This window comes from Cebus imitator, unplaced genomic scaffold (genome assembly GCF_001604975.1).
Source record: "Cebus imitator isolate Cc_AM_T3 unplaced genomic scaffold, Cebus_imitator-1.0 Scaffold208, whole genome shotgun sequence".
NCBI classification, from domain to species: Eukaryota; Metazoa; Chordata; class Mammalia; order Primates; family Cebidae; genus Cebus; species Cebus imitator.
Window position 1 is genome coordinate 2,874,605 of NW_016107523.1, and position 26,668 is coordinate 2,901,272.

The following is a 26,668-nucleotide window of genomic DNA, read 5'->3' on the forward strand; positions in this document are numbered from 1 at the left end:
AACAAAAGCGAAACTCTGTCTCAGAAAAAAAAAAAAGAAAAGAAATAGAGCCAACAATATACGTATGTATGTGTGTGTGTATATATATGTGTGTGTGTATGTATGTATGTGTATGTGTGTGTGTATATATATATAAAATCAAGTATTATCTCATACAATTGGAGACTAAGAAGTCCCATGACCTGCAATCTGCAAGATAGAGAACCAGGAAAATTGGTGGTATAATTTTAGTCTGAGTCTGAAGGCCTGAGAACCAGGGGAGTTGATGATGTAAATTCCAGTCCAAGGGCAAAAGAAGACTGACTGACATCCCAGCTCAAGGAGGCCTGTAAGGAAAAAAGAAACATGACTCTTTGTTCTCTTTAGGACCTCAACTGATAGGATGATGCCCACCCATATTGGGGAGGGCAATCTACTGAATCCGCTGATCCAAATGCTAATCTTGTCTGCAAGACACCCTCACAGACACTTCCAGAAATAGTGTTTTACCTGGGAACTGCATAGCCCAGCCAACTTGACACACAAAATCAACCATCACAGACCTGCAGTCAGTGCAATCAGTGTCAGTAGGTATTCTTGTTTGTTCTGCATCTCTCTCTCTCTTTCTCACTTGTACACACATACACGCATACACACACACACACACACGCACGCACACATGCACACACATACTGCATTTACTCACTCATCCATTTGTTTGGTCAACTAGTCATTAAACAAATATTTGCTACCATTTACTGTGTGCAGGGTTCAGTGCCTCCTGCAGAAAGGGTTGGGGACATTCGAAGAAAATGATAAACAAAAAGTGGTCCCTGCTATCAAGAAGTGTACAATCTATTGCAAGAGACACTCATGTCCATATAACTAAAATGAATTATATGATAGAAGTGCTTCAAGTATAATCCATATACTGTTAGAATGCTGAGGAAACCATTAATTCTAACGTGGGAGATGGGGAAGTAAGCATTAAACACTAACAGCATTGATCTCGGAGAGAAGCAGGGTAAGAGTATTGCTGAGAGAAGGAGCAGCATGAAGAAACCACGCACAAGAGTTACATTGGTTGGAATAGTGCAGGACAGGCAGGTAGTTTGGTGGGCTTAGCAGGTAGATTTTGGGAGCCCAGGGTCATAAGGTTGAGAAGGTAGGTTTGATATGTCCCTCATGCTTTTGTGTATATGAAGTAAAGCGAATCCTGCGTTTTGGGGGAACCCCACTTGGTTATTCACATATTTGGGTGAAGCAAAAATTGACAAGGCTAGGGGAAAAAAAATGGGGTGGTTCTGGATATAGACGAGGCACTTAATTAGTATTGGAAGGCCAGAGTTGGTTTGAGACCAGACTGCCTGAGCCACTTTTTTTTTTTATTATTGTACTTTAGGTTCTGGGGTACATGTGCAGATCATGCAGGATTGTTGCATAGGTACACACATGGCAAGGTGGTTTGTTGCCTCCATCCCCCATCACCTATATCTGGTATTTCGCCCCACGTTATCCCTCCCCACCCCTCGCTGTCCCTCCCTTAGCCCCCCACAATGGGCTGCAGTGTGTGATGCTTTCCTCCCTGTGTCCACATGTTCTAATTGTTCAACACCCGCCTGTGAGTGAGATCATGCAGTGTTCAATTTTCTCTTCTTGTGTCAGTTTGCTGAGAATGATGGTTTCCAGATTTATCCATGTGCCTGTGAAGGACACAAGCTCATCGTTTTTTATGGCTGCATAGTATCCCATGGTACAGATGTGCCACATTTTCCCTGTCCAGTCTATCATTGATGGGCATTTGGGTTGGTTCCAAGTCTTTGCTATTGTAAACAGTGCTGCAATGAACATATGTGTGCATGCGTCCCTTATAATAGAATGATTTATAATCCTTTGGATATATACCCAGAAATAGGATTGCTGGGTCAAATGGAATTTCTATTTCTAGGTCCTTGAGGAATCGCCACACTGTCTTCCACAATGGTTGAACTAATTTACACTCCCACCAACAGTGTAAAAGTGTTCTTATTTCTCCACATCCTCTCCAGCATCTGTTGTCTCCATATTTTTTAATGATCATCATCCAAACTGGCATGAAATGGTATCTCGATGAGGTTTTGATTTGCATTTCTCTAATGACCAATGATGAACATTTTTTCATATGTTTTTTGGCCTCATAGATGTCTTCTTTTGTAAAGTGTCTGTTTATATCCTTCGCCCACTTTTGAATGGGTTTGTTTTTTTCTTGTAAATCTGTTTTAGATCTTTGTAGATTCTGCATATTAGCCCTTTGTCAGATGGGTAGATTGTGAAAATGTTTTCCCATTCTGTTGGTTGCCGGTTTGCTCTAATGATTGTTTTCTTTGTGTATAGAAGCTCTGGAGTTTAATTAGATCCCATTCATCTATTTTGGCTTTTGTTGCCATTGCTTTTGGTGTTTTAGCCATGAAGTCCTTGCCTATGCCTATGTCCTGAATGGTTTTGCCTAGGTTTTCTTCTAGGGTTTTTGTGGTGTTAGGTATTATGTTTAGATCTTTCATCCATCTGGAGTTAATTTTAGTGTAAGATGTCAGGAAGGGGTCCAGTTTCTGCTTTCTGCACATAGCTAGCCAGTTTTCCCAACAGCATTTATTAAACAGGGAATCCTTGCCCCATTGCTTGTTTTTGTCAGGTTTGTCAAAGATCAGATGACTGTAAATATGTGGTGTTGCTTCTGAGGCCTCTGTTCTGTTCCATTGGTCTATGTCTCTGTTTTGGCACCAGTACCATGCTGTTTTGATTACTGTGGCCTTGTAGTATTGTTTGAAGTCAGGCAGCATGATGCCTCCAGCTTTGTTCTTTTTGCCTAAAATTAACTTGGCTATGTGGGTTCTTTTTTGGTTCCATATGAAGTTTAAGGTGGTTTTTTCCAGCTCTGTGAAGAAGGTCATTGGTAGCTTGATGGGGATGGCATTGAATCTATAAATTACTTTGGGTAGTATGGCCGTTTTGACAATATTGTTTCTTCCTAACCATGAGCATGGAATGTTTCTCCATCTGTTTGTGTCCTCTCTGATTTCCTTGAGCAGTGGTTTGTAGTTCTCCTTGAAGAGGTCCATTACCTACTTTGTTAGTTGTATTCCTAGGTATTTTATTCTCTTTGTAGCAATTGTGAATGGGAGTTCACTTTTGATTTGGCTCTGTTTGTCTGTTTTTGGTGTATAGAAATGCTTGTGATTTCTGCACATTGATTTTGTATCCTGAGACTTTGCTGAAGTTCCTTATCAGTTTCAGGAGATTTGGGGCTGAGACAATGGGGTCTTGTAAATGTACAATCATGTCATCTGCAAATAGAGACAATGTGGCTTCCCCTTTTTCTGGTTGAATACATTTATTTCTTTTTCTTGCCTGATTGCTCTGGCTAGAACTTCCAATACTATATTGAATAGGAGTGGTGAGGAGGGCATCCTTGTCTAGTGCCAGATTTCAAAGAGAATGCTTCCAGTTTTTGTCCATTCAGTATGATATTGTCTGTGGGTTTGTCATAAATAGCTTTTATTATTTTGTATACATTCCATTGATGCCTAGTTTATTGAGAGTTTTTAGCGTAAAGGGCTGCTGAATTCTGTCGAAGAACTTCTCTGCGTCTATTGAGATAATCATGTGGTTTTTGTCTTTGGTTCTGTTTATGTGATGGATTACGTTTATAGACTTGCATATGTTGAACCAGCCTTGCCACTCTTCTGATGACATTAACATCAATTTTACCTCTTGGGGATCTGCACACTGCAGGAGCTGCTCTCTGAGTTCTGATTGCTCTGTGCAAGCTCTGATCAACCCCTAGTTTAGCATGGACTCTTCACAATCAAATCAAAATCCAGAGTTAGAGCTAGGTTGCCTGGAGCCACCACTTATACTGGGTTGGCACAGTGCCAAATGAGTAAGTATAGCATTTCACCCATAAAATTATTCCTTTTTTCCCCACCAAGAATAGACTTCACTAAGTTGACAGCACACTATGTCAATATATTATACAGAAACCTAATAGGAAAAAAAGACTGGCGATTTTCATTGCGTGCCACCTAAGAGTATATTTCTCAGTAATTTCCAAGTCCATTGAAAACTGAAATCTGAAAATTACTTTTATCTTACTATCCATCCTCTTATCCCAACTTTAAGCTTTGCCCCTACTTCACTGATACTTAATTAATTTCTTTTTTTTTTTTTTTTTGAGACGAAGTTTCACTCTGTCGCCCAGGCTGGAGTGCAGTGGCACAATCTCTGCTTACTGCAGCCTCCCTCCTATCTCAGCTTCCCTGAGGAGCTGGGACTACAGGCATGCACTACCACTCCCAACTTATATTTGTATTTCTAGTAGAGGCGGGGTTTCGCCACATTGGTCAAGCTGGTCTTGAACTTCTGACCTCAAGTGATCTGCCTCCCTCAGCCTCCCAAAGTGCTAGGATTACAGGCATGAGTCACTGTGCCCAGCCATAATTAAATATTAATCAGCTATTGGTTAATTATTAATTATCAATAATTAAATATCACTCAGTGATTTATTTACCATTAATCAATATTAGTTCTTTAAAAATTAGTCAAAAACAATAGACTAAGACTTAAAGACAAGACATGTCATTTCAGAGATGTAGTCTCTGATACCAAATGGCACCCTCCCTGTTTTTGTGAAAGTGAAGAATTTGTATTTTTTGATGGTACTAATTGAAGCAGTAGTTCATTTGTAGCTGCCAATGAGTTGACTGTAAAAAAAAAAAAAAAAAATCTCATCTTAACATTGTCGAGAGAAGAAATCCTTTGTTTTTGGCCTCGGTTTGATAAAAATTAGTCTTGGATACTATATACGGTAAGTGGATATTAAAATTAGGGTTATGAATTGTTGCTTTAGTGTTCTCAGCCTTAGAGACTCAAAGTATCTTATCAGAAAGGATACATTGCTTTAATTGTTCCTCATTATATAGAATGAGAGAACATCATTTCTCTCCTTTTCCTCCCAGGTGGCCGTGGAGGACCGAGTCAGGCAGCTGCATGAAGCCCACAGGGACTTTGGCCCAGCATCCCAACACTTTCTTTCCAGTAAGTCATTTTCAGCTTTTATCACTTAACTTCACTGCATCTTGATTAATAAGAATTAACAGTTGAAAAAAAGAAAAAAGGAAAATTAAGTGATGAATTATAATCATCTCTGTCAGATACAGTAGAAGCATAAACCATCCTGAAATATAACGTGGTCAATGAATTCAGAAGGTTAGGAAGAGGAAGGCCAGTTAGGTCATTTTGTCCAGTCTTCAGCTAATGCATAATTGTTTCCTGCAACACATTCTCAAATGCTAACTTTATTCATATTTTTGAGTCTTTCTGAAAAATATGGACCACTTTTGCTCTGGAGCCATGCTAATATTCTCTGTATCGTTCCAATGTTAGAATATGGGTTGCTGAAGCAAACACATACATTTGAGTTTTCATTTCTACCCATCGGTTCAGTTAATAAAGCTAATAATTATGACATCATGTAATTATAACATCATCATTCAATATATGTTACTTTGATTCTATCATTCTTTATATCTGAATAATGAATTAAATACTCCCTGCCTTTTGAAATGAATGACAGTTCTCAAAAGAAGGCATATAAATGGCCAACAGGGATGTGAAAAAAATGCTCAACATCGCTATTCACTGGGGAAATGCAAATCAAGACCACAAGACATATCATCTTACCCAGGTTAGAATGGCTATTATTCACAAGACAAAAATGACAGATTCTAGTGAGAATGTGGAGGAAGGGAACTCTTATACTGTTGGCAAAAATGTAACAGTAAATTAGTAACAGTATGAAGATTTCTCAAAAAACTATAAATAGAACTACCTTACCATCTGGCAATCCCACTACTGATTATCTAACCCAAAGCAAAGGAATGAATCGTTTATCAAAAGGATACCTGTACTTTATCACAGCACTGTTTACAATAGCAAAGATGTGAAATCAACCTAAGTGTACATCAACAGATGAACTAGATAAAGAATATGTGGTATCTATACACAATGGATACTACAAGAATGAAATCACGTCATTCACAGCAACATGGAGCTGGAGGTCATTATGTTAAGTGAAATAACCCTGGCACAAAAAGACAAATACCGCATGTTCTCACTCTTGCAGGAACTAAAAAAATTGATCTCATAAAAGTATAATAGAATGATGGATACTAGTGGCTGGGAAAGATGTATGGGTAGAAGAGGGAGATAAAGAGAGGTTGGTTAATGCATACAAACATACAGTTAGATAGAAGGAATAAGTTCTATCATTTGACAGCAGAATAGAGTGACTATAGTTAACAACAATGTGTTGTATATTTTAAAGTACCAAGAAGAAAGGGCTTGAATTGTTCCAAATACATAAAAATGACAAATACTCAAAGTGATGGATGCCTCAAATATCCTGACTTGATAATTGTACATTCTATGCCTGTAAAATATCACATTACCTTATAAATATGTAAAATATTATGTATCAGCCAGGCACGGTGGCTCACACCTATAATCCTAGCACTTTGGGAGGCTGAGGTGGGTGGATGACGAGGTCAAGAGATCAAGACCATCCTGGTCAACATAGTGAAACCCCGTCTCTACTAAAAATACAAAATTTACCTGGGCATGGTGGCACAGCCTGTAGTCCCAGCTACTCAGGGGGCTGAGGCAGGAGAATTGCTTGAACCCAGGAAGCGGAGGTTGTGGTGAGCCGAGATTGCTCCATTACACTCCAGCCTGCTTAACAAGAGCAAAACTCCATCTCAATATATATATATATATATATATATAAAATGTATCAAAAATAAATAAATAAATAAATACTCTGTCTCCAAGTTGAAACCTCAGCCTATGGGCATTTCCTTTCCCTCGCTATTTGTATCCTCCTTTTTTGGGGAGGTTGGGGGAAGGAGTCTTACTCTTTTCCCCAGGCAGGAGTGCCCTGGCATGATCTGGGCTCACTTCAATCTCTGCCTCCTGGGTTCAAACGATTCTCCTGCCTCAGCCTCCCGAGTAGCTGGGACTACAGGCATGCACCACCACGCCCAGATAATTTTTGTATTTTTTAGTAGAGACAGGGTTTAACCATGTTGACCAGGATGGTCTCAAATTCCTCACCTCAGGTGATCCACTCACTTTGGCTTCTGAAAGTATTGGGATTACATGTATGAGCCACCGCACCCAGCCTCGTATCCTTCTTTTTCCTTGACTTGACTTCTACCGCTTCTTTTATTTGCTGGTTTTACCATTTTAATAATTATATTTTTATAATTAATACTAAAAGAGAAATAGCCTTAGTTAACTGAAAGTTTAAGTATTAGAACTTCCTATTTATACAATAATACATATTAAATTGGCAAGCACCTGTTTTCCTCTGATTAATGTTAATTTATACCCCTTTTTCTTTTATTACAAAAGTGTATGTATTGAGTTTTTTGATATTTAAAAAGCCATACTTTACCACATGGAGTTAATATCTGTTAGCATTCTAATATATTTCCTTCTAGTCATATATGAGTATGTCTGAGGGTTTACCCGTCATTTTAAGGCAATTACTTTGTGCCTAGCAATGTTACAAATTTTAACTAGTTTAATCCTTATAGCAATCCTTTAAGGTAAGTACCATTATTATACCCATTTCAGTGATGAATAAATTGAGGCACATATTCATACAGCTAGTAGATGAGAGAGCCAGGATTCAAACCCAAGAAGTTGGCTCCAGAGTCTGTGTTTTTAACCATCACACTGTAATTTTACTTAATTTATATTTTTTATGGAAAGGAAGTAATTATATATGATCATTCTTCTGCCATATTCTTTCCTTGCCATTGTCTGATCTTTTCCTTTCTTTTCCATTCTCCGTGAATTAATAAAAAGATCCACGGTCACAAATACTTTAAAGTATTTGATTAGATGCTTTCATGTGTTTCTTCAGTTGGCTGTTGTCTTTTTGAACAAAAATTCCTGGAAGGTGTTGGTCCTGTGTTTTTATTATACATTGATAATAGATTAAGAAGAAGTATCTATTTCCTGGACTGGCTCTAACTCTATTATCCACATCCGGTCTAGTTATTTGGACACAGTTCCACAATGCTTTGGAGTTGCTAAAAGAAAAAGGGGGGGCGGTAAAGCAGTTTATCTAAATGAGTGGGATCGTGGCTTTTAGGAACGGCTCTAGAAAAATGATAAAGGCTGCAGACTTTGTGTTCTGTATTTTTCTAAATCTCTAGTCTACTAAACTTGCCTTGGTGACAGCCATTCTATTCAATTTAATTGAGATTAAATGTGATAACATACTCCTAAGTGACTCATAAACCATGAATAAAAAATAGTACTATTATGAATATTAATTATTCCTCAGACACCAGGAATATTCATTAATATTTTCTTCTCTCTGACTCCCCCTCTGAATTCCCATGTCTTACCCATTAAAACCAATTCTCAGAAAGTGATATACTCATTTAACCCAGGTGATAGGTAAAGTTTAACATGTACTTCTCCTGGGTTATTTGCATTTTATTAGAGTGAAAATCCATAAGCCTGAGGTGGTAGAACATCAGCCATAAGCTCTGAGCTGTGAGGGAAGAACTTTGAGGAGCCAAGAAGAACATTCTCACACCTTTCAAACCATATCACATCAGTACCCACTTCCAGAAAGGTCAGGTTTGTTAGACTCAGGCATTCATAAAGAGGCTGATCTACCTGCCTGAATGAAGCCAGCCCGGAAGTCATCAATCTCTTGGATACCCATGTGAAATATCAATATATGCTTAAAAGCTTTGCTTGCAGGTATAAAGAAAATACCAACTTGGTTTAAGGGATATTTAAGAAATAGGACGCTGAGACAAAAGACGGATTGTTTCTTTACATTGTCCTTTTTAAAATTACAAAGGTACTCTATACACATCAAGAAAAATTGGGATAGCACACAGTACAAACAAGAAAAGAAAAAATATCCACAATCCCATGACTCAGAGATAATCACTATCAGAAATTTGGTTTATATACTTTCTGTCTTTCTCCTGTGAGTGTGTGTGTGTGTGTGTGTGTGTGTGTGTGTGTGTGTGTGTGTGTCAAGGCTCTATCTTCTTTTCTATTTTATTTTTTAATTTGTTTTTTGAGACAGTGCGATTTTGGCTCACTGCAACCTCCCCTTCCTGGGTTCTAGCGAGTCTCATGACTCAGCCTTCTTCGGCTATTTTTTTGTATTTGTAGTAGAGATAGGGTTTCACTCTGTTGGCCATGCTGGTCTCAAACTTGTGGCCTCAAGTGACCTGCCCACTGCAGCCTCCCAAAATGCTGGGATTACAGGTGTGAGCCACTGCACCCAGCCTCTCTCTTTTTCTTTTAAACCAAGCATAGATGAAACATTACAGTTTTATGAGCTGCTTTTTTCCCTTCAAACTGTCTTTATAATACTTTTATGTGTTTAAATATTCTTCTACAGGGTAATTTTTTGTTTTTCTTTTTTCTAACTACAGGGTAATTTTTCTACTGACTGGCTAATCCTCTCTTCTGTGGCTGTACCAAATTTACCAACATAATTCTAAATTGCTCAATATTAAGAGTATTTCACAATTTTTACTATTATATCCAGCATTATGGCTAATATATTTTTTTGGGGGGGGGGGAACAGAGTTTTTGCTCTGTAGCCAGGCGCCAGGCAGTGTCACAATCTTGGCTCACTGCAACCTCCACCTCCCAGGTTCAAGCAATTCTCCTGCCTCAGCCTCCCGAGTAGCTGGGACTACAGGCACGCACCACCACGCCCAGCTAATTTTTTTGTATTTTTAGTAGATACGCGGTTTCACCATGTTGGCCAGGCTAATGTCTTTTTTATACCTTTACAGATATCTCAGATTCTTTCTACAGGATAAATGCCTAAAAGTGGAATAGTTGTGTTAAATAATGTTTACATTTGTAAGCCTTTTTATGTGTATTGCCAAAGTTACCTCTAGAAAATTGCACCAGAAATTGGGTGCACCATCCAAACCATATTTGAGCCAGGCGTGGTGTGGCTCATGCCTATAATCCCAATTCTTTGGGAAACTGAGGCAGGAGGATCACTTAAGCCCAGGAGGTCAAGGCTGCCGTGAACCATAATCACACCCCTGGACTCCAATCTGAGTGAAAGAGCAAGACCCTGACCCTAAATTAAAAAATAAAAAAAATCACCGTATTTGAAGCAGGGTATCTCTGAAGTCACATATTTGCTACTATAAAAGCAGCTTCCCCCGACCAATGAATAAAAATATGTTTTATTTTTATTTATTTTTTTTTTTGAGACGGAGTTTCGCTCTTGTTACCCAGGCTGGAGTGCAATGGCGCGATCTCGGCTCACCGCAACCTCCGCCTCCTGGGTTCAGGCAATTCTCCTGCCTCAGCCTCCGAGTAGCTGGGACTACAGGCACACGCCACCATGCCCAGATAATTTTTGTATTTTTAGTAGAGACGGGGTTTCACCATGTTGACCAGGATGGTCTCGATCTCTTGACCTCGTGATCCACCCGTCTCGGCCTCCCAAAGTGCTGGGATTATAGGCGTGAGCCACCGCGCCCGGCCTAAAAATATGTTTCAAATACTCCTCTAAGGTCATATTAAATGAATTTGAATTGATACTTTTTTTTTAAGACAGGCCTGCATTGATACATGTTTAGTAATCTGCTTTCAGGCTACTATGAATAATAATAGGGTGGTTTCTAAAGCTTAGAAATTACAAAGAAAAGAAAAATAAGGACGAGCTACTAATTGCACCCTGCAACAAAAACATGCTTACTGTCTGTGTTTCTCTATCTCATTCTCTCTCTCTCTCTCTCTCTCTCTCTCCCTCACACACAGACACACACACACACACACACACACACACACACTCCCCTTTGGAAATTACATTACCAGATGTCTGTTTTTTATCAGAAGACAGAGGCAGCCTTTTACTAAAAAAAGGATTCACTGTTTCTTCCTGGTGGCCCAATCTCCACTTGTTAAAGAAATTGTTTCTTTTATCTTAGATCTGAGAGAAAATGAGAAGAGAAAAACATTGTGAAATATGACTCTTCTCCATTGATAGACGCTAACTTGTCCTTACTTCTAGTTTTAATACGCTGTTACTCCTAATGGACTTCTATAACTTAAACCAAGAAAAAACAGAAATTCTAATAATATGACTTTAAATATATATATATAAAACAGTAAAAGTATTATTTAAAAACATTTAAAATTATAAAAATTATATACTAATGCATAATTATATATATGCATTAGTATATTATACATATATATATATATATATATATATGTATAATTGGTAGGTCTACTGTCAGTCTCTTCATATGTCCTTGATTAAGAAAGTACTAAAGTATTCATTGGTTGGCATAGTAGTCTGAATATTGTCCTTTCCTTTTCAAGAGTTTAAAGATTTGCTGTGCGTAGTGTCTCTACACCTGTAATCCCAGCACTTTGGGAGGCTAAGGAAGGCAGATCACTTGAGGTCAGGAGTTCAAGACCAGCCTGGCCAACATAGTGAAATACTGTACTAAAAAATATAATAATTAGCCAGGCGTGGTGGCACATGGCTGTAATCACAGCTACTCAGGAGGCTGAGGCAGGAGAATCACTTGAACCCGGGAGGTGGAGGTTGCAGTGAGCCAAGATCACACCACTACAGTCTTGCATTGATAGAGACTCTATCTCAAAAAAAAAACCAAAAACCAAAAAAAGAGTGTAAAGATTTTTCCTGACCATTATCTCAGTTCCCTGGTCTTTTCTTCTAAATTCTACTTCTCTCACCAAGAAAGATCACTATATATTTGGGTAAAGGGACAAATCTTTCTATAACAGTAAAAAGAATCCATGGGTTTCTTAATATTTTACAAGTTCTGGAATTCTCTTAAAAGAATATTTTCTGAGTAGGGTTGTTTAAAACATTAATGTTCCATTAGACTTTGATAACTGTCCCTTGAAAAAATAGTACTGATCAATAAGATTGGAAAAATACTAGGTTTAAAAGATAAGCTAGTTTATTTCCTGTTGGAATTCTTGAGCCTTTATTATACACTGAGACTCTAAGGGGATAAGGAGTCTATGGTTTTCCAGTTTTAGGTGACTATGGAAGTCTTTTTCAGACATACCAATTAATTTCACACTAAATATGCTGTGGATCACAGTGAATCTTTGCCTTAATGTGGTATTTGCCAAATGGCTTAATGACAAAAATTTTTTGCTAAAGATTGTAAAAATGTGATCCAATTAAAAAGAAAATGGGTATTTTTGAGGCAAAAGGGTCAACTCCCTCTCTTTACTGAAGTTCCCAGCCCCACTCCCACCCCAGGAGTCCTCTTGTACTGTGGATTTCCTAACTGGAGATAAGCTTAGAAAGTATCTACACCAGTAGTTTCCAAACTCTGAAGTGCGGCTCATTAGCAAATCCTAAAATCAGTTTAATGACTTACAACTAACAATTTTTTACTGGAATGGAATGGAGTGGAACAGATTAGAAAATATCAGAGTGCATTACCCAAGCAAGGTTAAGGGTTGTTTTGTTTTGACAGTGGTTGATCTGTTAGATGTGTGTGTGTGTACACTAGATCACAATGTAAAATGTTTTTCTTCTGTGGGTTGCAGTCAAAATAGTTTGAAAAACATTCAATCACTCCAGCCCTTCCATTATTTTACAGATAATACAATAGGTACATAATGATCAAATGACATAACCAAGGTCACAAAGATAGTTATAATAGATCTAGGACTGGAACCCAATTTCTGGACTTCCAACCGACACATCACACTGCCTTACCCATTAAGACAAATGCCCAGGGCAATAACTGTCTAGTCCATCTGCTATTGCCAATGATTATTCTCTCTGTTTGGCCCATCCTAAGTTTATTTACAGAGCCTAATTTTTTCTCTCAGTACCTCTGGGCTAAAAGTTGCCTTATCAAAATGCTATCAATAATGGTTAAGAGTAAAAGCTGTCAAATCAAACTGACTGGGTTCAAATATTGGCTCAGACACTTTATGATTTATTCTTTATCTTTAGCCTTCATCTTTAAAATAGGGATAATAGTAACATATTTGGTCAATTGTGAGGCACTCTTTTCCACCCATGTTTTAACAGCTCTGAAATCACAATGCACCTTATGAGCAATGGGATATTGAATTCAGTGAAATGTGGTTGTATTATTTCATATGGTTACAGTGGAGATCAAAGAGTTAATCTTTTTAAAGCCCTTAGAACAGTGCCTGGAACATATTTAGTGCTATTCAAGTGTTTGCTATTAGCTTTAGCATTAGTGTCATTAATACTATCAGCTTGATAGTATAACTTAATGCATGCCTGTTGGAGTCAAACTAGTCACGAAACTTTCATTCATTCTCTTGCATTTAATTGTCAGTATAAGTAGTCTCTCTCTTTTCTGAAGATGATTTCCAAGGACCTAATCTGAAAGTCCAGTGTTTTGCACATTAGAACAGTTCAACAGTTGTTTGTGTAACTAATGAATAATGAATAATCAAAAGGATAGACCTTAATCTCTGTAACGTCAGGATGGTATTAGTCTTGTTGACAGTTATATTCTACAGTACCTAATGTGGTGCGTGGCACTTAGTAAATGTTCAGTAAATATTTACAGAATGAATTATGTCTTATACCCAAAAGAAGAAGAGGTAGATTCACTCTTGACATTGATCATACACAGTGGCATGAGATTTAGCATAGTGACTGTCACATAGTAGACACTCAATAAATAATGTGACCTTTTATGTTGCTTCTCAGCAAAGACTAATAGCATTCATAACTTTATATGGTCATTTTTATCAAAGTCTACTGTACCAGGTAATATATTAAGGGAAAAGGCTGGCTTCAAAATTACAGCATGATCACAACTGTATTAGAAAATAAAATAAAAATAACAGAAATGTACACATAAAAATGAAAACTAAAAGAACTCCAAAAGGCAAACAGTTATTGCATCGTTTCTTTCTTTTTACTTTTGCAAATTTTTTGGTAATAGCATGTATTACTTTTGTAATAGAAAAAACAATAAAGGTAACATTTTATACTGTAGCTTTTAACCAGTGACCTCTTGCAGTGGCAATGGAACTCTGAAAGACAAATTTCCTTTTTACTATTTATTCTGAATTTAAAAGCTGTTTCACGGAGTGACCTTCTTGTTCTCAGATTATGAGACACTGTAAAAAGAAAGAACTGATCAATTATTTCTTGCAGGCTTTACAATCTTAACTGCCTTAATCATATCCCTGGTTAAGTCTTTTCCTTTCTTGTCAAAGTGACTCAAGCTTTTATAGTCTCTCCTTGATACATAGGGCCTAGCAGTTTGTTTCCATCTTGAGAGTTGCTAAGCTTTCATCCTGGACATTCCCCACTGTACACACACTTAATTAAAAAAATAGGGGAAACCTTTAAGCACATCTAATGATCGCTGACATTTCACTTAACAGACCTCCAACTATGCTACCAGTGTCCTCAGGGGATGGATAATTTGAAATATGAGTGGACCAATAATTTAAAGCTTCAGATTGGCTTAAGTAAGCCATCTTGAAGCTGGGCATGGTAGCTCACACCTGTAATCCCAGCATTTTGGGAGGCCAAGGTGGGCAGATCACCTGAGGTCAGGAGTTCGAGACCAGCCTGACCAACAGGATGGTCTTTTAGATGGAAAAACCCCATCTCTACTGAAAATACAAAATTTGCTGGGCATGTAGGTGTGCACATGTAATCCCAGCTACTCAGGAGGCTGAGGCGGCAGAATCACTTGAATCCAGGAGGTAGAGATTGCAGTGAGTCAAGATCGTAGCATTGTACTCCAGCCTGGGCAACAAAAGTGAAACTCTGTCTCAAAAAAGTAAAATAAAAAAATAAACCATCATGATAAAAGTCAGAAAGAATCTTGCAGGTTCAATGTAAGATAATTTGCAGTCTAAAATTCTCTTTCAAGTAAAATCTCAGGGTGAAATGATTTGGGCCAGTTTCTTCAGCAGTCACGTGTTATCTCAAGTGTTAGGAATTTGGGACAAATGCCATGTGACCTACCAGTGATGCTGATAATGCCTCTATAAATTCAAAGACAGCCTTTCCAATGCCCACAAAAAGCAGCTACAGCAGTAATAATTATATTCGCTCCTTAAAGTATATTGTCATGGCCCTTTTCTCCTTTAGCTCAAATTTATACTCTCCAATAAGCTCTCAGATTTATTTGCTTTACAGTATCATTAGCAACCAGATTTTGTATTGTTGGCCCTATATATCCCATCAATTTGAACACATGAGGAAACAGAAAATTTCTGTTTCTGCTACAGGAATTTCTGTGTTGGGGCTGGCTTGCAATGGCTCAAGAGAGCCAATTGTAAACTATACAGGAATTGTGAGCTAGTTATTAAGCCTACCTTTGGTAGCTTGAAATCAGGCATAGTGAGAAGAGTTACTCCATTGAAATTGGCAAATACTACAAATTGGGGCACCTTTTTTTTTTTTTTTGGCATAGATGTCTCATTAGAAATGACTAATTTATCTGTGTAATTTGGATCACGCAAGTCCCTGGATGCAAAGAATCTTCTTAAACTTAGCAGGAAGGATCCAAATATTTATCTGCCCTATAGAGGGACCACTCATCCTGGTTTGTCTGGGACTTATTTAGCACTGAAACCTCCATATTCCAGGAAATCTCTGTAGCCCCAGGGAAACCAGGATGTTTGTTCACCCTAGCCTTACATAAAATCCCTAGAAATAGAGCCCTATTTACATAAAGGGGCCTTTTTTTTTTTTTTTTTTTTTTTTTTTATTGGTTTTTTTTTTTTTCTCTTCCCCCCGGTGTGCGTGTTGGGGTGGGCTGGGGTTTTTTTTTTTTTTTGAGTTGGAGTTTTGCTCTTGTTGCCCAGGCTGGAGTGCAATGGAGCAATCTCGGCTCACCACAACCTTCACCTCCTGTGTTCAAGCAATTCTCCTGCCTCAGCCTCCAGAGTAGCTTGGATTACAGACATATGCCACCATGCCCAGCTAATTTTGTATTTTTAGTAGAGACAGGGTTTCTCCATGTTGGTCAAGCTGGTTTCAAACTCCCGACCGCAGGTAATCCGCCCGCCTTGGCCTCCCAAGGTGCTGAAATTACAGGCATGAGCCACCACGCCCAGTCAGATGGGGCTTCTTGTTCAGGTGAAAGGGAGTGAGGAAAGCAGGATAAAGTAAGAAGGATGCTGGTCAATGACTAACATGAGAAGGAAGAGGCTCACTTCAGCCTGATCCCACAGGGAGTTCTGGAGAACAGATTGTCCCCACCTTGAGGTAAGGGGGATGGGCTTTTATTTTCCCATGCCAGTTAGTCATTGGCTGTGGATTTCTGGGGAGTAGGAGATAGCAAAACAGTTCCCATTTGACCAAGGGAGGATTTCTGGTGAAACAGGCAATGAGGCCTTAGCAACCAACACACTCACAACAACTGCGGCTGGGTGAACCAGCTCAGTAAAAGGGATCTGGGTGGAACACCAATAGTATTAACCTCTCCTAGGCTTTATGAAGCTGCTATTATACCCCATGCATAACCTGGCTTTAGAGCTGAATGGGCGCATTTAGGTGGATCACTAACCACCACTCCTTCACGTGTACTTACATGGGAATTAGCCCGGTGGCATGGAAGAGATGAGACAAATGTGTTTCTTTCTTATTTCATCTTCCTCATTGTGACAAATTCTTCTGGGCCTCAGAGGACCTAGGGCAAAGAAACCAGCACCAGAGTTCTGAATCAGTTTTATAGCATGGGCACTATTTTAGTGGAATGCTGGCTCTGAAAGGTGTATTTTTATACTACCCAGAAAATGAAGGCATTTTTGAGTTTGGCCCGGGGTAGCATTTTGTCATTTGTCCAGAATACAAAGCTTTGCACAACAGAAATGGTGGGATCACATCCCTGTGGGCAGAAATCACTACTTTCGTTTTTCCATTTGGGTATTTTCCATTTTCAGAACACAACCAGTTTGGGATTACAAAGTACTTTCTGGTGAGAACTTTGAAAGTAAGGACAAAAGGCATTTTGTTCTTTTGTAGACTTACATAAACTGTTCCTGGTTTAAAAACCATTCTAGATTTTTAAATAGACTTTCAGGTATCTGCAATAAAAATCATCTTGATTTCAGTCTACTGCAGGTGCTGCTCTGTTATGTGCTATATCTCCTTAAAGCTGTAAGGGACAGGGATAGGCCTAGGTGATAATGAACATTCTCAGGAAGCAGAGAAGCATAAAGAATAATGTGGGATGGGCACGGTGGTTCATGCCTGTAATATCAGCACTTTGTGAGGCTGAGGCAGGCAGATCACGAGGTAAGGAGTTTGAGACCAGCCTGGCCAACATGATGAAACCCTGTCTCTACTAAAGATACAAAACATTAGCCAGGCATGGTAGTGCATACCTGTAATGCCAGCTACTTGGGAGGCTGAAGCAGGAGAATTGCTTGAACCCAGGAGGCGGAGATTGCAGTGAGCCGAGATCGCACCATTGCACCCCAGCCTGGGCCTCAGGGTGAGACTCTGTCTCCGCAAAAAAAAAGAATAGCATAGAACAACAGACACCATGAAACATGTGTTTGCTTCTTTCTGTATATGCATTTGCTGCCATAGACTTCAAACTATTATAGTATCAGAGCTTCTCTCTTCTCTCCACCTAACACCTTCTACTTAAGTTTCTGCTTCCTTATGACTTCCATTTTCTTCCTTTGTTATCTGACTTTTTAAACTTCCCCACCCATCTTCATCTCTGTTTATCTCTGTGTATTACAATCAAGCTCTCCACGAAAAAGCATCTGATTGAATTATTTATTTTCCATCTAAGGGTAATGCCACCTCACAGGCCACAGGCCAGACTGTAAACCAGGCTTTCTTGACCTGGGCACTACTGACATTTGGGGCCAGATAATTAGTGGAATGCTGGCTCTGCAAGATGTATTTTTACACTACCTAGAAAATGAAGGCATTTGTTTGGCCTGGGGTAGCATTTTGTCATCTGTCCTAGAATACAAAGCTTTGCACAACAGAAATGGTGGGATCACATCCCTGTGGGCAAAAATTGTGGTGGGCTGTCCTGTGTGTTATCCCTGGCAACATCCCTGGCCTCTACTCACAACATGCCAGTAGCATTCCCCTTCCTTGGTTGTGACAACCAAAAATGTCTCCAGACATTGTCTATCAGATATCTCCCGGAGGGTGATATTGCCCCTTGTTGAGAATCACTCCTTTGTACCATTGCCTGGACAACCTGTGGTAATGAAAGTCATGTGGAATGCTAAATAGAGTAACCTATGCCTGAGGAATCATTTCAAATTGCTTTTCCGCATCCTTAAAGACCCTTTAGTTTCTCAATGAAAGGGAGTATCCTCAGCAGACAATCTTCAGGAATTGCCTCAGCTGCCTCACCCAAGATCACACATCTTCTATGGGCAGCTTTTGCTGATAAGTGGAGAATACTAACTTGGACATATTGGCCCAACTCAGGAGGACACTAACATTCTAGCTCAAGAGCTCCCATGTGGCTGAATGAGACTATCACTGGGTCTAAATTCAAGCTTGACTCCTCCCTATTTCCATTCCTGCTTATTTCACTTCCCTTCCACAGTTGTCTGCTCCAAGAGCACACTTTACTAAATATTCTGCTCTCTAACTTTTGCCTTAGAATTGGCTTCCTGGGGGAAGTCTGTGAGGGGGGGCAATGAAATTGACAGTCATTCAGAAGCATCTGAGAAAAAGGTATTGTAATAGGCCCATAACAGTCACCGCGTAATTTGATTTACTCTTGCTTCCATAATGAGGTTGATGATTTTGTCCAGGGTGAGTAGTGATTATTATTAGTTAAGGTGTCCAACCTCATCATCTCCATTAATAGATAAGGACTTTGGGTACAGCATAAAATTATGTCAATCTCTTGCCTTAGACCTTAAGCTCAGCAGCATACACGCCCACAACAGGCAAGAGTTAGAACATAAGATAGTCAATAACATAGATCTTGAAAGGTAATGTGAGCACTTTAAAGGCATAGGACATGCATTACTCTTTTATTAAAAATAATTTTGTATGTAACACAACATCATGCATATTAGATGCAGAATATGCCTTGATTGAACAAATAACTGGGCACTTAAAAGATTGTTCGCAGTCTAATATAATGGGAAAGAACTTAGTCGAGTGCTTAGTGTAATGTCCTGCAAGAGTTAATGTGCTTCACTTTATTTTCAGTCAGTTAAGAATTGATTCACTTTGTTACTCAACAAATGTCTATTGAATGACCAAAATAAATCAAACTCTGATCTAGAAACTGGGGAAACAGCAATCAATAAAACAAAGTGTATTTATCATGAAGCTTAAATTTTAACAAGAGAAGATGGACAATCAGATCAGGATAAGTTTGATTTTTTTAAAAAAGAATAAAGCAGGATAAAGAGGCTAGAGGATGGGAGACGGGAACCCTTTAAGTGGAGTGGTCAGGAATGGTGACATTTGTGTAGAGATGTGAGGAAGTATACCAGTCAGATACTGGGGGACAAAATGTCCCAGGTGGAGGATACAGTAAAAGTAAAGGATCCAAGATGGAGCATGCTTAGAGGGTTTGAGAAATATGAATAGCAAGAAAGCCAATATGACTGAAGCCAAGGAAGAAAGATGGTGAATGATAGGAGTGAGTGACCAAGGGCCAGATGAGGAAGGGTCTTATCAACAATGATTGGCTATCATTAAAAGCCTTTGGAATATATGCTTTGTGAAAAGGGAAGTCTTAGAATTCTGAGCTAAGAAGTGACATGGTACCTGTAGCATTGTAACTTACTAAGCCTATAGTATTCATTCATTCATTCATTCCTGTATTTATTAACAGATACTAGTCACCTGAAATATGAAGATTAAAAAGAGACAATTATTGCCTTGGGACATTTAAATACTAATCACAAAAGACAGACCTATAAAAAATGACCTCCTATAGTGGTAGTAAATAGTAGGTGCTATAGGAGCGGAATGGAAGGAGGAATTCATTCCACAGTGAGGGAAAGGAGATGTTCTGCCTAGGTGAGTATTAATGCATATTGCCCCTGAGGCTACATGCAAATCCAAAGTAGAGGGTATATATTCCTTCTGATAGGAACTTAGCAAAGAATGTTTATAATTGCTTGGTCCCTGATCTCACTTAGCAAGAGTCACAAGATACATTCAGTGATGAAAAATCTGTTTCTCCCTTCTACTTAGCCATTCTGATAAGATGAATATCTTGGGCTGGGCACGGGGGCTCACACCTGTAATCCCAACACTTTGGGAGGTCAAGGCAGGTGGATCACTTGAGGTCAGGAATTCAAGACCAGCCTGACCAACTTGGTGAAACCCCGTCTCTACAAAAAAAATACAAAAATTAGCTGGGCATGGTATGGAGTGCCTGTACTCCCAGCTACTTAGGAGGCTGAGGCAGGAGAATCACTTGAACCTGGGAGGCATAGGTTGAAGTGAACCAAGATCATACCATTGCACTCCAGCTTGGGTGACAGAGTAAGACTCCTTCTCAAAAAAAAAAAAAAAAAAAAAAAAGAGATGAATATCTCCCTTTCCAGTTTCACATATAGTCTCCTTATAGCCCTTTTGTTCAGAAAAGGGATTTCTTATGTATGCATAATGAATATAAATATAGGTTTTAGAGACCGCTAGTGTTTTAATAAGTTAGAAATAGGCAGACGAGAGAGAATAATTGAAGGATTAGTCAACATAAGGGCAATTTGATTGGGAAAGAAAAAGTCTGAGCAGGAAATATCTGTGAAAAAAAATTAGAAGAGGAATGGAATGAAATGAACTCATTTATGGTGTGAGTTAGGGACAGACGGATTTATTCTCAAGAGGTGAAAAGTGAAGGAGCTCATGTTATAGAATTTGACCTAGACCAGCTATCAAGGGGAAGAAACTAATTCAAAAGACTTGGTCCAGAAGGTCTGGAGCAGATACATCTATTAGAGGAAGAGAAAAGTTTTAAGATGCATCTTCAGTTATTCCTGGAACCCAACACAAAAGCTCATGACAATCTTGTTATCTTCAGGGAAAAAGGGGGCAGCAAGGCTTATATCTTCTTTTGTATGTGATTTTTTTAATTATACTTTAAGATCTGGGGTACATAGGCAGATTGTGCAGGTTTGCTACATAGGCATACACATGCCATGGTGGTTTGCTGTATCCATTCCCCCCATCATCTACATTAGGTATTTCTCCTAATGTTATCCCTCCCCAATCCCCCCATCCCCTGCTATCCCTCCCCTAGTCCCCCCAACCCCCAGGCATCCTCTGGTGTGTGATGTTCCCCTCCCTGTGTCCAAGTGTTCTTATGGTTCAACACCCAAGGCTTATATCTTAAACAAGACAGGACATAACTTCAGGTCAGAGAATTCCATTAACATAAATCAGAACCAACAATCAAAATTAAAGCAAGAATGTTGTGTTTTAATTATTTTTTAAAATATTTAGTTGTTTTGAATTATGAAGTAATGCTAATCCAGTATATAATGATAAAACACAGTTGATTTTCATAGTAAACATGAGCATCAGAATGCCAAGAGGAAAATTTGTCTCCATTTATGTTTCATTACTCTGAGGACTGCATAACATTTTTTGAAGAGTCAGAAAATGGCTAGAAAAAGAGGAAGAGAGATTATTTCCTTAACTAGTTCCCTGGTCCCTTACTTTGGTAGTTAACAGTTTAACTCTAGAACCATAGAGAGTCTCTCTCATTTTCCTGGTTACACTAGGATTCCTCACATTGGCAGTAAGTTAGTGAATGAGATAAATATCCTGATAACTCATTACATGAATGATGAAAATAATAACAAGTGTAGGCATTGGAATTTTTAAAAAGTATTGAGCACTCTGTGCTCTTAACACAGAGGAAGCATTTTGCATGGATTAACCTGTTTCATCCTCACACCAATGCTGTAAAATAAGGACTATTATGTCTCCATTTCACAGAAAAGGAAACTGAGACTAGAACAACTTACTAACATATTCAAGTTCATACCTGTAACTATTATGTATTATGAGCCTTAGAAAAGGAGTTCCAGACAGCAGTGAATAGCAACCCACCAGTCTCAACTGCACAGACCAAAGAGCATGATAATCCCTATTAATCTTTGGATGTTAGTAGAGGAAGTGGCATTAAATGGGAGAGACTGGCTGGAGGGTACTTTCTATTCTTTAATCTCTGGGACACTGTTTCCCCTTCTCTTTCTACTCCTCTCTCTATCAGCTGTATCCACAATAATGCTACAATATAACTACTACACAAGAATACAGAGCTTCTGTTCTCATGCTTATGGGCCAATAGGTCAACTGCAGTTCAGGTGTTCTGGATAAAGCTTGACTGGAGAGCTCCACTTCATACTGTAATATGCCTGGGTTTGCCTCTAGGCTGTGAGTTCAGTTTGGTTGGTCTCTAAATGTGTTGGATTGTGAGGCCCAGACTAAAGGATCAGAAGCAACCTGGGGCATGTTCTCATGGCAGATTGCCAGTGCGACAAGCCTCTGTTCACATCATGTCTGCTAAAGCAAATCACATGTTCGAGCCAAGGTCAAGGGGCTGGGAAGCACACTGTGCTCACCATGAGGCCATGGCTAAGGTATACATGTTTAATTCTTTCACAATTGAGTGAAAAAGGGGACCAACATTCAATCTCTCCTGTACTCTTTTTGCTTTAATTGCTGCCATAGCTTTAGTCCTTTCTCTTCTCGCTTTCTAATGGATGTACATCCCATCTATAGTCATTTGGTTTTTAATATCTGAGTTGCTCCTTACTGTCTCAGGTTTCAAATTTTGCTTTCCTTGAAATTTCCCTGGTGCCTAATACAATACCTTTCACACAGAGAGCGTTCAGCAAATGGTGTTGACTGCCTGCCGTCTTTTAAAAGCACATCTGCAGAGACAGTCAAGGCACCTGGCAATACTGCACTGACTTGTTAGGAACCTGACTTAACCCAGATAGTCCAAAGACTGAACCCCCATTACCTGGAGGAAAGTTCTCTGGTAATGCAGACAGCCAATTATGTTTGAATTTACTCAAAAAAAATGAGCATGAATTAGTCATGGCTCTATTTATGTAGGTACCTGTCTTCCTATATCTGACCTTAGGAGGCTTGATTGCTTTCTTACTGTTCTAATAATCACCATGAGGTTCTTGAAGTTTTCTTTCTTTTCTTTTTTTTTGTTTTTTTGTTTTTGTTTTTGTTTTTGTTTTGTTTTTGGAGACAGAGTCTTGCACTGTTGCCCAGGCTGGAGTGCAATGGCGCAATCTCCATTCACTGCAACCTCTGTCTCTCGGATTCAAGCGATTCTCCTGCCTTAGCCTGCCAAGTAGCTGGGATTACAGGTGCCTGCCACCACGCCCAGATACTTTTTTGTATTTTTAGTAGAGACAGGGTTTCACTATGTTGGCCAGGCTGGTCTTGAACTCCTGACCTCATGATCCACCCGCCTTGGCCTCCCAAAGTGCTGGGATTACAGGCATGAGCCACCACGCCCAGCTGGTTCTTGAAGTTTTCTGTTAAGTCAGTTTGAAGGAGCTTTTATTCCATGAGTAATGCCACCCAACTTTGGTTATTAGACTTTGTAGGACTGTGCAGCCAGCAGCCCCGGATATTAGATATAGTTTTATCTCTTCAACTCAGTCACCTTGCCAAGTATTTTAGTATGAACTCTTGACTTCCCACATCAAATGTGAGCCTGATACTCTAAATGACTTGACAATCTACTAACAAGTCCCATGGTGTGGTATTCTGTTCACCATGTGCAATGGTCTCAGAGCTCAGCATTATCTGTCTGACAGCTCATATAATATTTACAGGTTGTTATTCGTGAAGAATTTTAGTTAGCCATAAAGATTTTCACAGCTATGGCAGACATTAGAGGTCTCATTCATCACTCTTGTGACCTTCCTCTCTGGAATGTAGCCCATCTGTCTCTGCTGTTGAAATCTTTATGGAAAATCTGCCCATCTTTGAAAGTTTAGTAAGTGATCTTAAAGTTTTCATTGAATCTTTACTTTTGATATATGATATAGACATATAAAGCACTATCCTTATTTTAATTTAACGTTTTGAAATGTGTTAAATTTAACTTGGCCTTTCATTTAAATGACAGAAAACTTACTCTTGCTACAGGAACTATATGCGTCACATCAAAATAAAATAGAAATCATACAGAAAGAAATTGGAATGGGAAAAATTACACATACATTACGTATACATTCAACATTAATAACTACATGAAAGCTTAAATACTATATTATAACCTTGATTATGACTTTAGGAAATGAAAAAGGTGGAAATACATTTTGCATATAATTTAACATTATAAAGGAGACCCTAGGCAAATTCAATAATGAAATGAACTGAATAGGCTGGGTTACAGAGCACAAGAGAGGTATGACCAACAACCACCTGTCCCCGCTTTTCATTTACATTTTCCTCTTTTTATCCACAGCTTCTCAAGTGCTTGCTTCCCCTCTGTCTACTCACTCCTTCAAGCTTTGTGATCACTATTGTGAAACTGCCCTTGTGAGGTCACCAGTGATCATGGGCTCAAATACATCTTCCTCTTCTACGCCCTTACTCCATCAGGCTCTAACATTGTTTATACTTCACCAACTAGGCTGATGTGCTTCACCCCGCTTTATTCTAGTTTCTGTAATATTTTTCTTTGACAGCAATTGTATTGCTACCACTATTTGGGGGCATTTGCCTGTGTACATTCCCTTTTGGTTTCCTCCACCGTACCCATTCTTTTCTTTATACTTTTGTAGCTTTCTTGGGGTATAATTGATATGCAAAAACATGCATATTTAATGTATGTAATTTGGTAAGTTTGGACATATGTATACACCCAAGATACTATTGCCACAATCAAACTAAAGATAATTAACATATCCCACCTACAAAGGTTTTGTGTCCCTTTTCTTTTGTGTATGTGTCTGTGCATGGCAAGAACACAACATGAGATGTACCCTCTTAAACTCCTTAAGTGTACAACACAGTATCGTTAGCTATAGACACTATGTTGTACAGAAGACGTCTAGAACTTATTCATCTTGCTAACTGAAACTTTATACCCATTGAATAACAATTTCTCATTTCCCCTGCACTGTCTTCTAGCAACCACTTTTCTATTTGCTGCTTCTATAAGGTTGACTATTTCACACACTTCATATAAGTGGAGTCATACAGTATTTATCTGTCTATAACTGGTTTACTTCACTAAGCATATCAGTAAGACCCATCCACCTTGTCACCAGTAGTAAGATTCCTTCTTTTTTTAATGCTGAACAATATTGCGTTGTATGAAAATGTGATGTATACATACAGTTCTCTTTGTACGACCTTCCTTCCTTAAACAGTCCAGCCATTTTCATAGCATCTGCTATGATTCTAGTGCTAATGGTCTTGTCCTTTCACTTGCATTTCCGTGAAAAGAAGCAAACTTGCGCTGATGCAAACACCTGTACACAAATGTTGATACCAGCTCTATTCGTGATTGCCAAATGCTAATCAGTCTGTGGCCCTCTGTTTTTCACTGCATAAAATATAAACAAATCTGTTTATCATTCATGCTGATGAATGGTGGATAAATGGTCTAGCCAAGAATGAAAGATCCATTGTATAAATGCCATTTGTCTAGGAAGACAGAGATGTAGAAAGAAGTGCCATAGCCCAGGCCTTTAGATAGTATTCAAAGGCATTTCTCTCTGCCGTACTTTATACTACATGTGGCACATTAACAGTAGTTAGCAGTGGATTCAAGGCTAAAGATAAATGCTGCCCAGGTGAGAGAGAAAAAGAATTGCTTCCACAATTACCATCATTCAGACAACACATCATAGGTATGTGACTACAAACATTATTTGTGTGGTGATTAACATTTTGCAAAGCAATTTCATATTGATTTCCTCGTTTTATCCTGACAACATTTTGATGAGGGAGATATCATTATTCCCATGTGGAATATAAGGAAAATAAGGCTCAGGCAGGAAAAAGAGTGGTTTAAGATCGTGAAGTGATAGAAGAGTCAAGACTCAAATCCAGTTCTTCTGAATCCGTACTCTGGAAACTTTCTGCTTTATTCAGCTCCCTCTCAAGATGCTGGATTGGGCTTTGAAATAGAAAGCCAACATCCTGAGTGCCTTTTTAAACACTTTGAGTTTTACAACCTATCAAGGGTAGAGGAGAGTGTGAGAGGAATGTTCCCAAATAATCTATTGCATCAAGCAGTATATCTAACTTGCCTTAAGAATTATGCCAAGTAAATACTATTGACCTGCAGAAAATTGACTTTTTCTCTTTATACTTATATCCATAAAGAGAGACTTCTGCTGGCAGAAGTGTAATTTATATAAAATAATTTTAAAACATTCATAAACTTTAATCAAGTAAATATACTTCTAGGAATTTTCCCTTAAAAATTAACTAAAATGTGTGCAAAGGTTTATCGACAAAAATGTTCATTGTGGCCTTACTTTTTTTTCCCATTTATTTATTTTATTGCATTTTAGGTTTGGGGGTACATGTGAAGAACATGCAAAATTGTTGCATAGGTACACACGTGGCAGTGTGATTTGCTGCCTTCCTCCCCATCACCTACATCTGGCATTTCTCCCCTTG

At 38.7% G+C, this 26,668-nt stretch overlaps 1 protein-coding gene and 1 non-coding gene across 11 annotated transcripts in view; one reads left to right on the forward strand and one right to left on the reverse strand.

Moving 5' to 3' along the window:
* The window catches only part of DMD (dystrophin), a 2,133,401-nt gene that overhangs the window by 1,875,415 nt on the left and 231,318 nt on the right, over positions 1-26,668 (forward strand). For all 10 annotated transcript variants that reach the window (XM_017548497.2, XM_037745683.1, XM_037745686.1 and 7 more), the window contains one exon: positions 4,974-5,052. In XM_017548497.2, coding sequence (XP_017403986.1) covers positions 4,974-5,052 — 79 coding nt within the window. The remainder of the gene's footprint in view (positions 1-4,973; positions 5,053-26,668) is intronic.
* Positions 5,318-5,424, reverse strand: LOC119474084. The gene has a single exon (XR_005203384.1). It is a non-coding gene; the product is annotated as a U6 spliceosomal RNA (small nuclear RNA).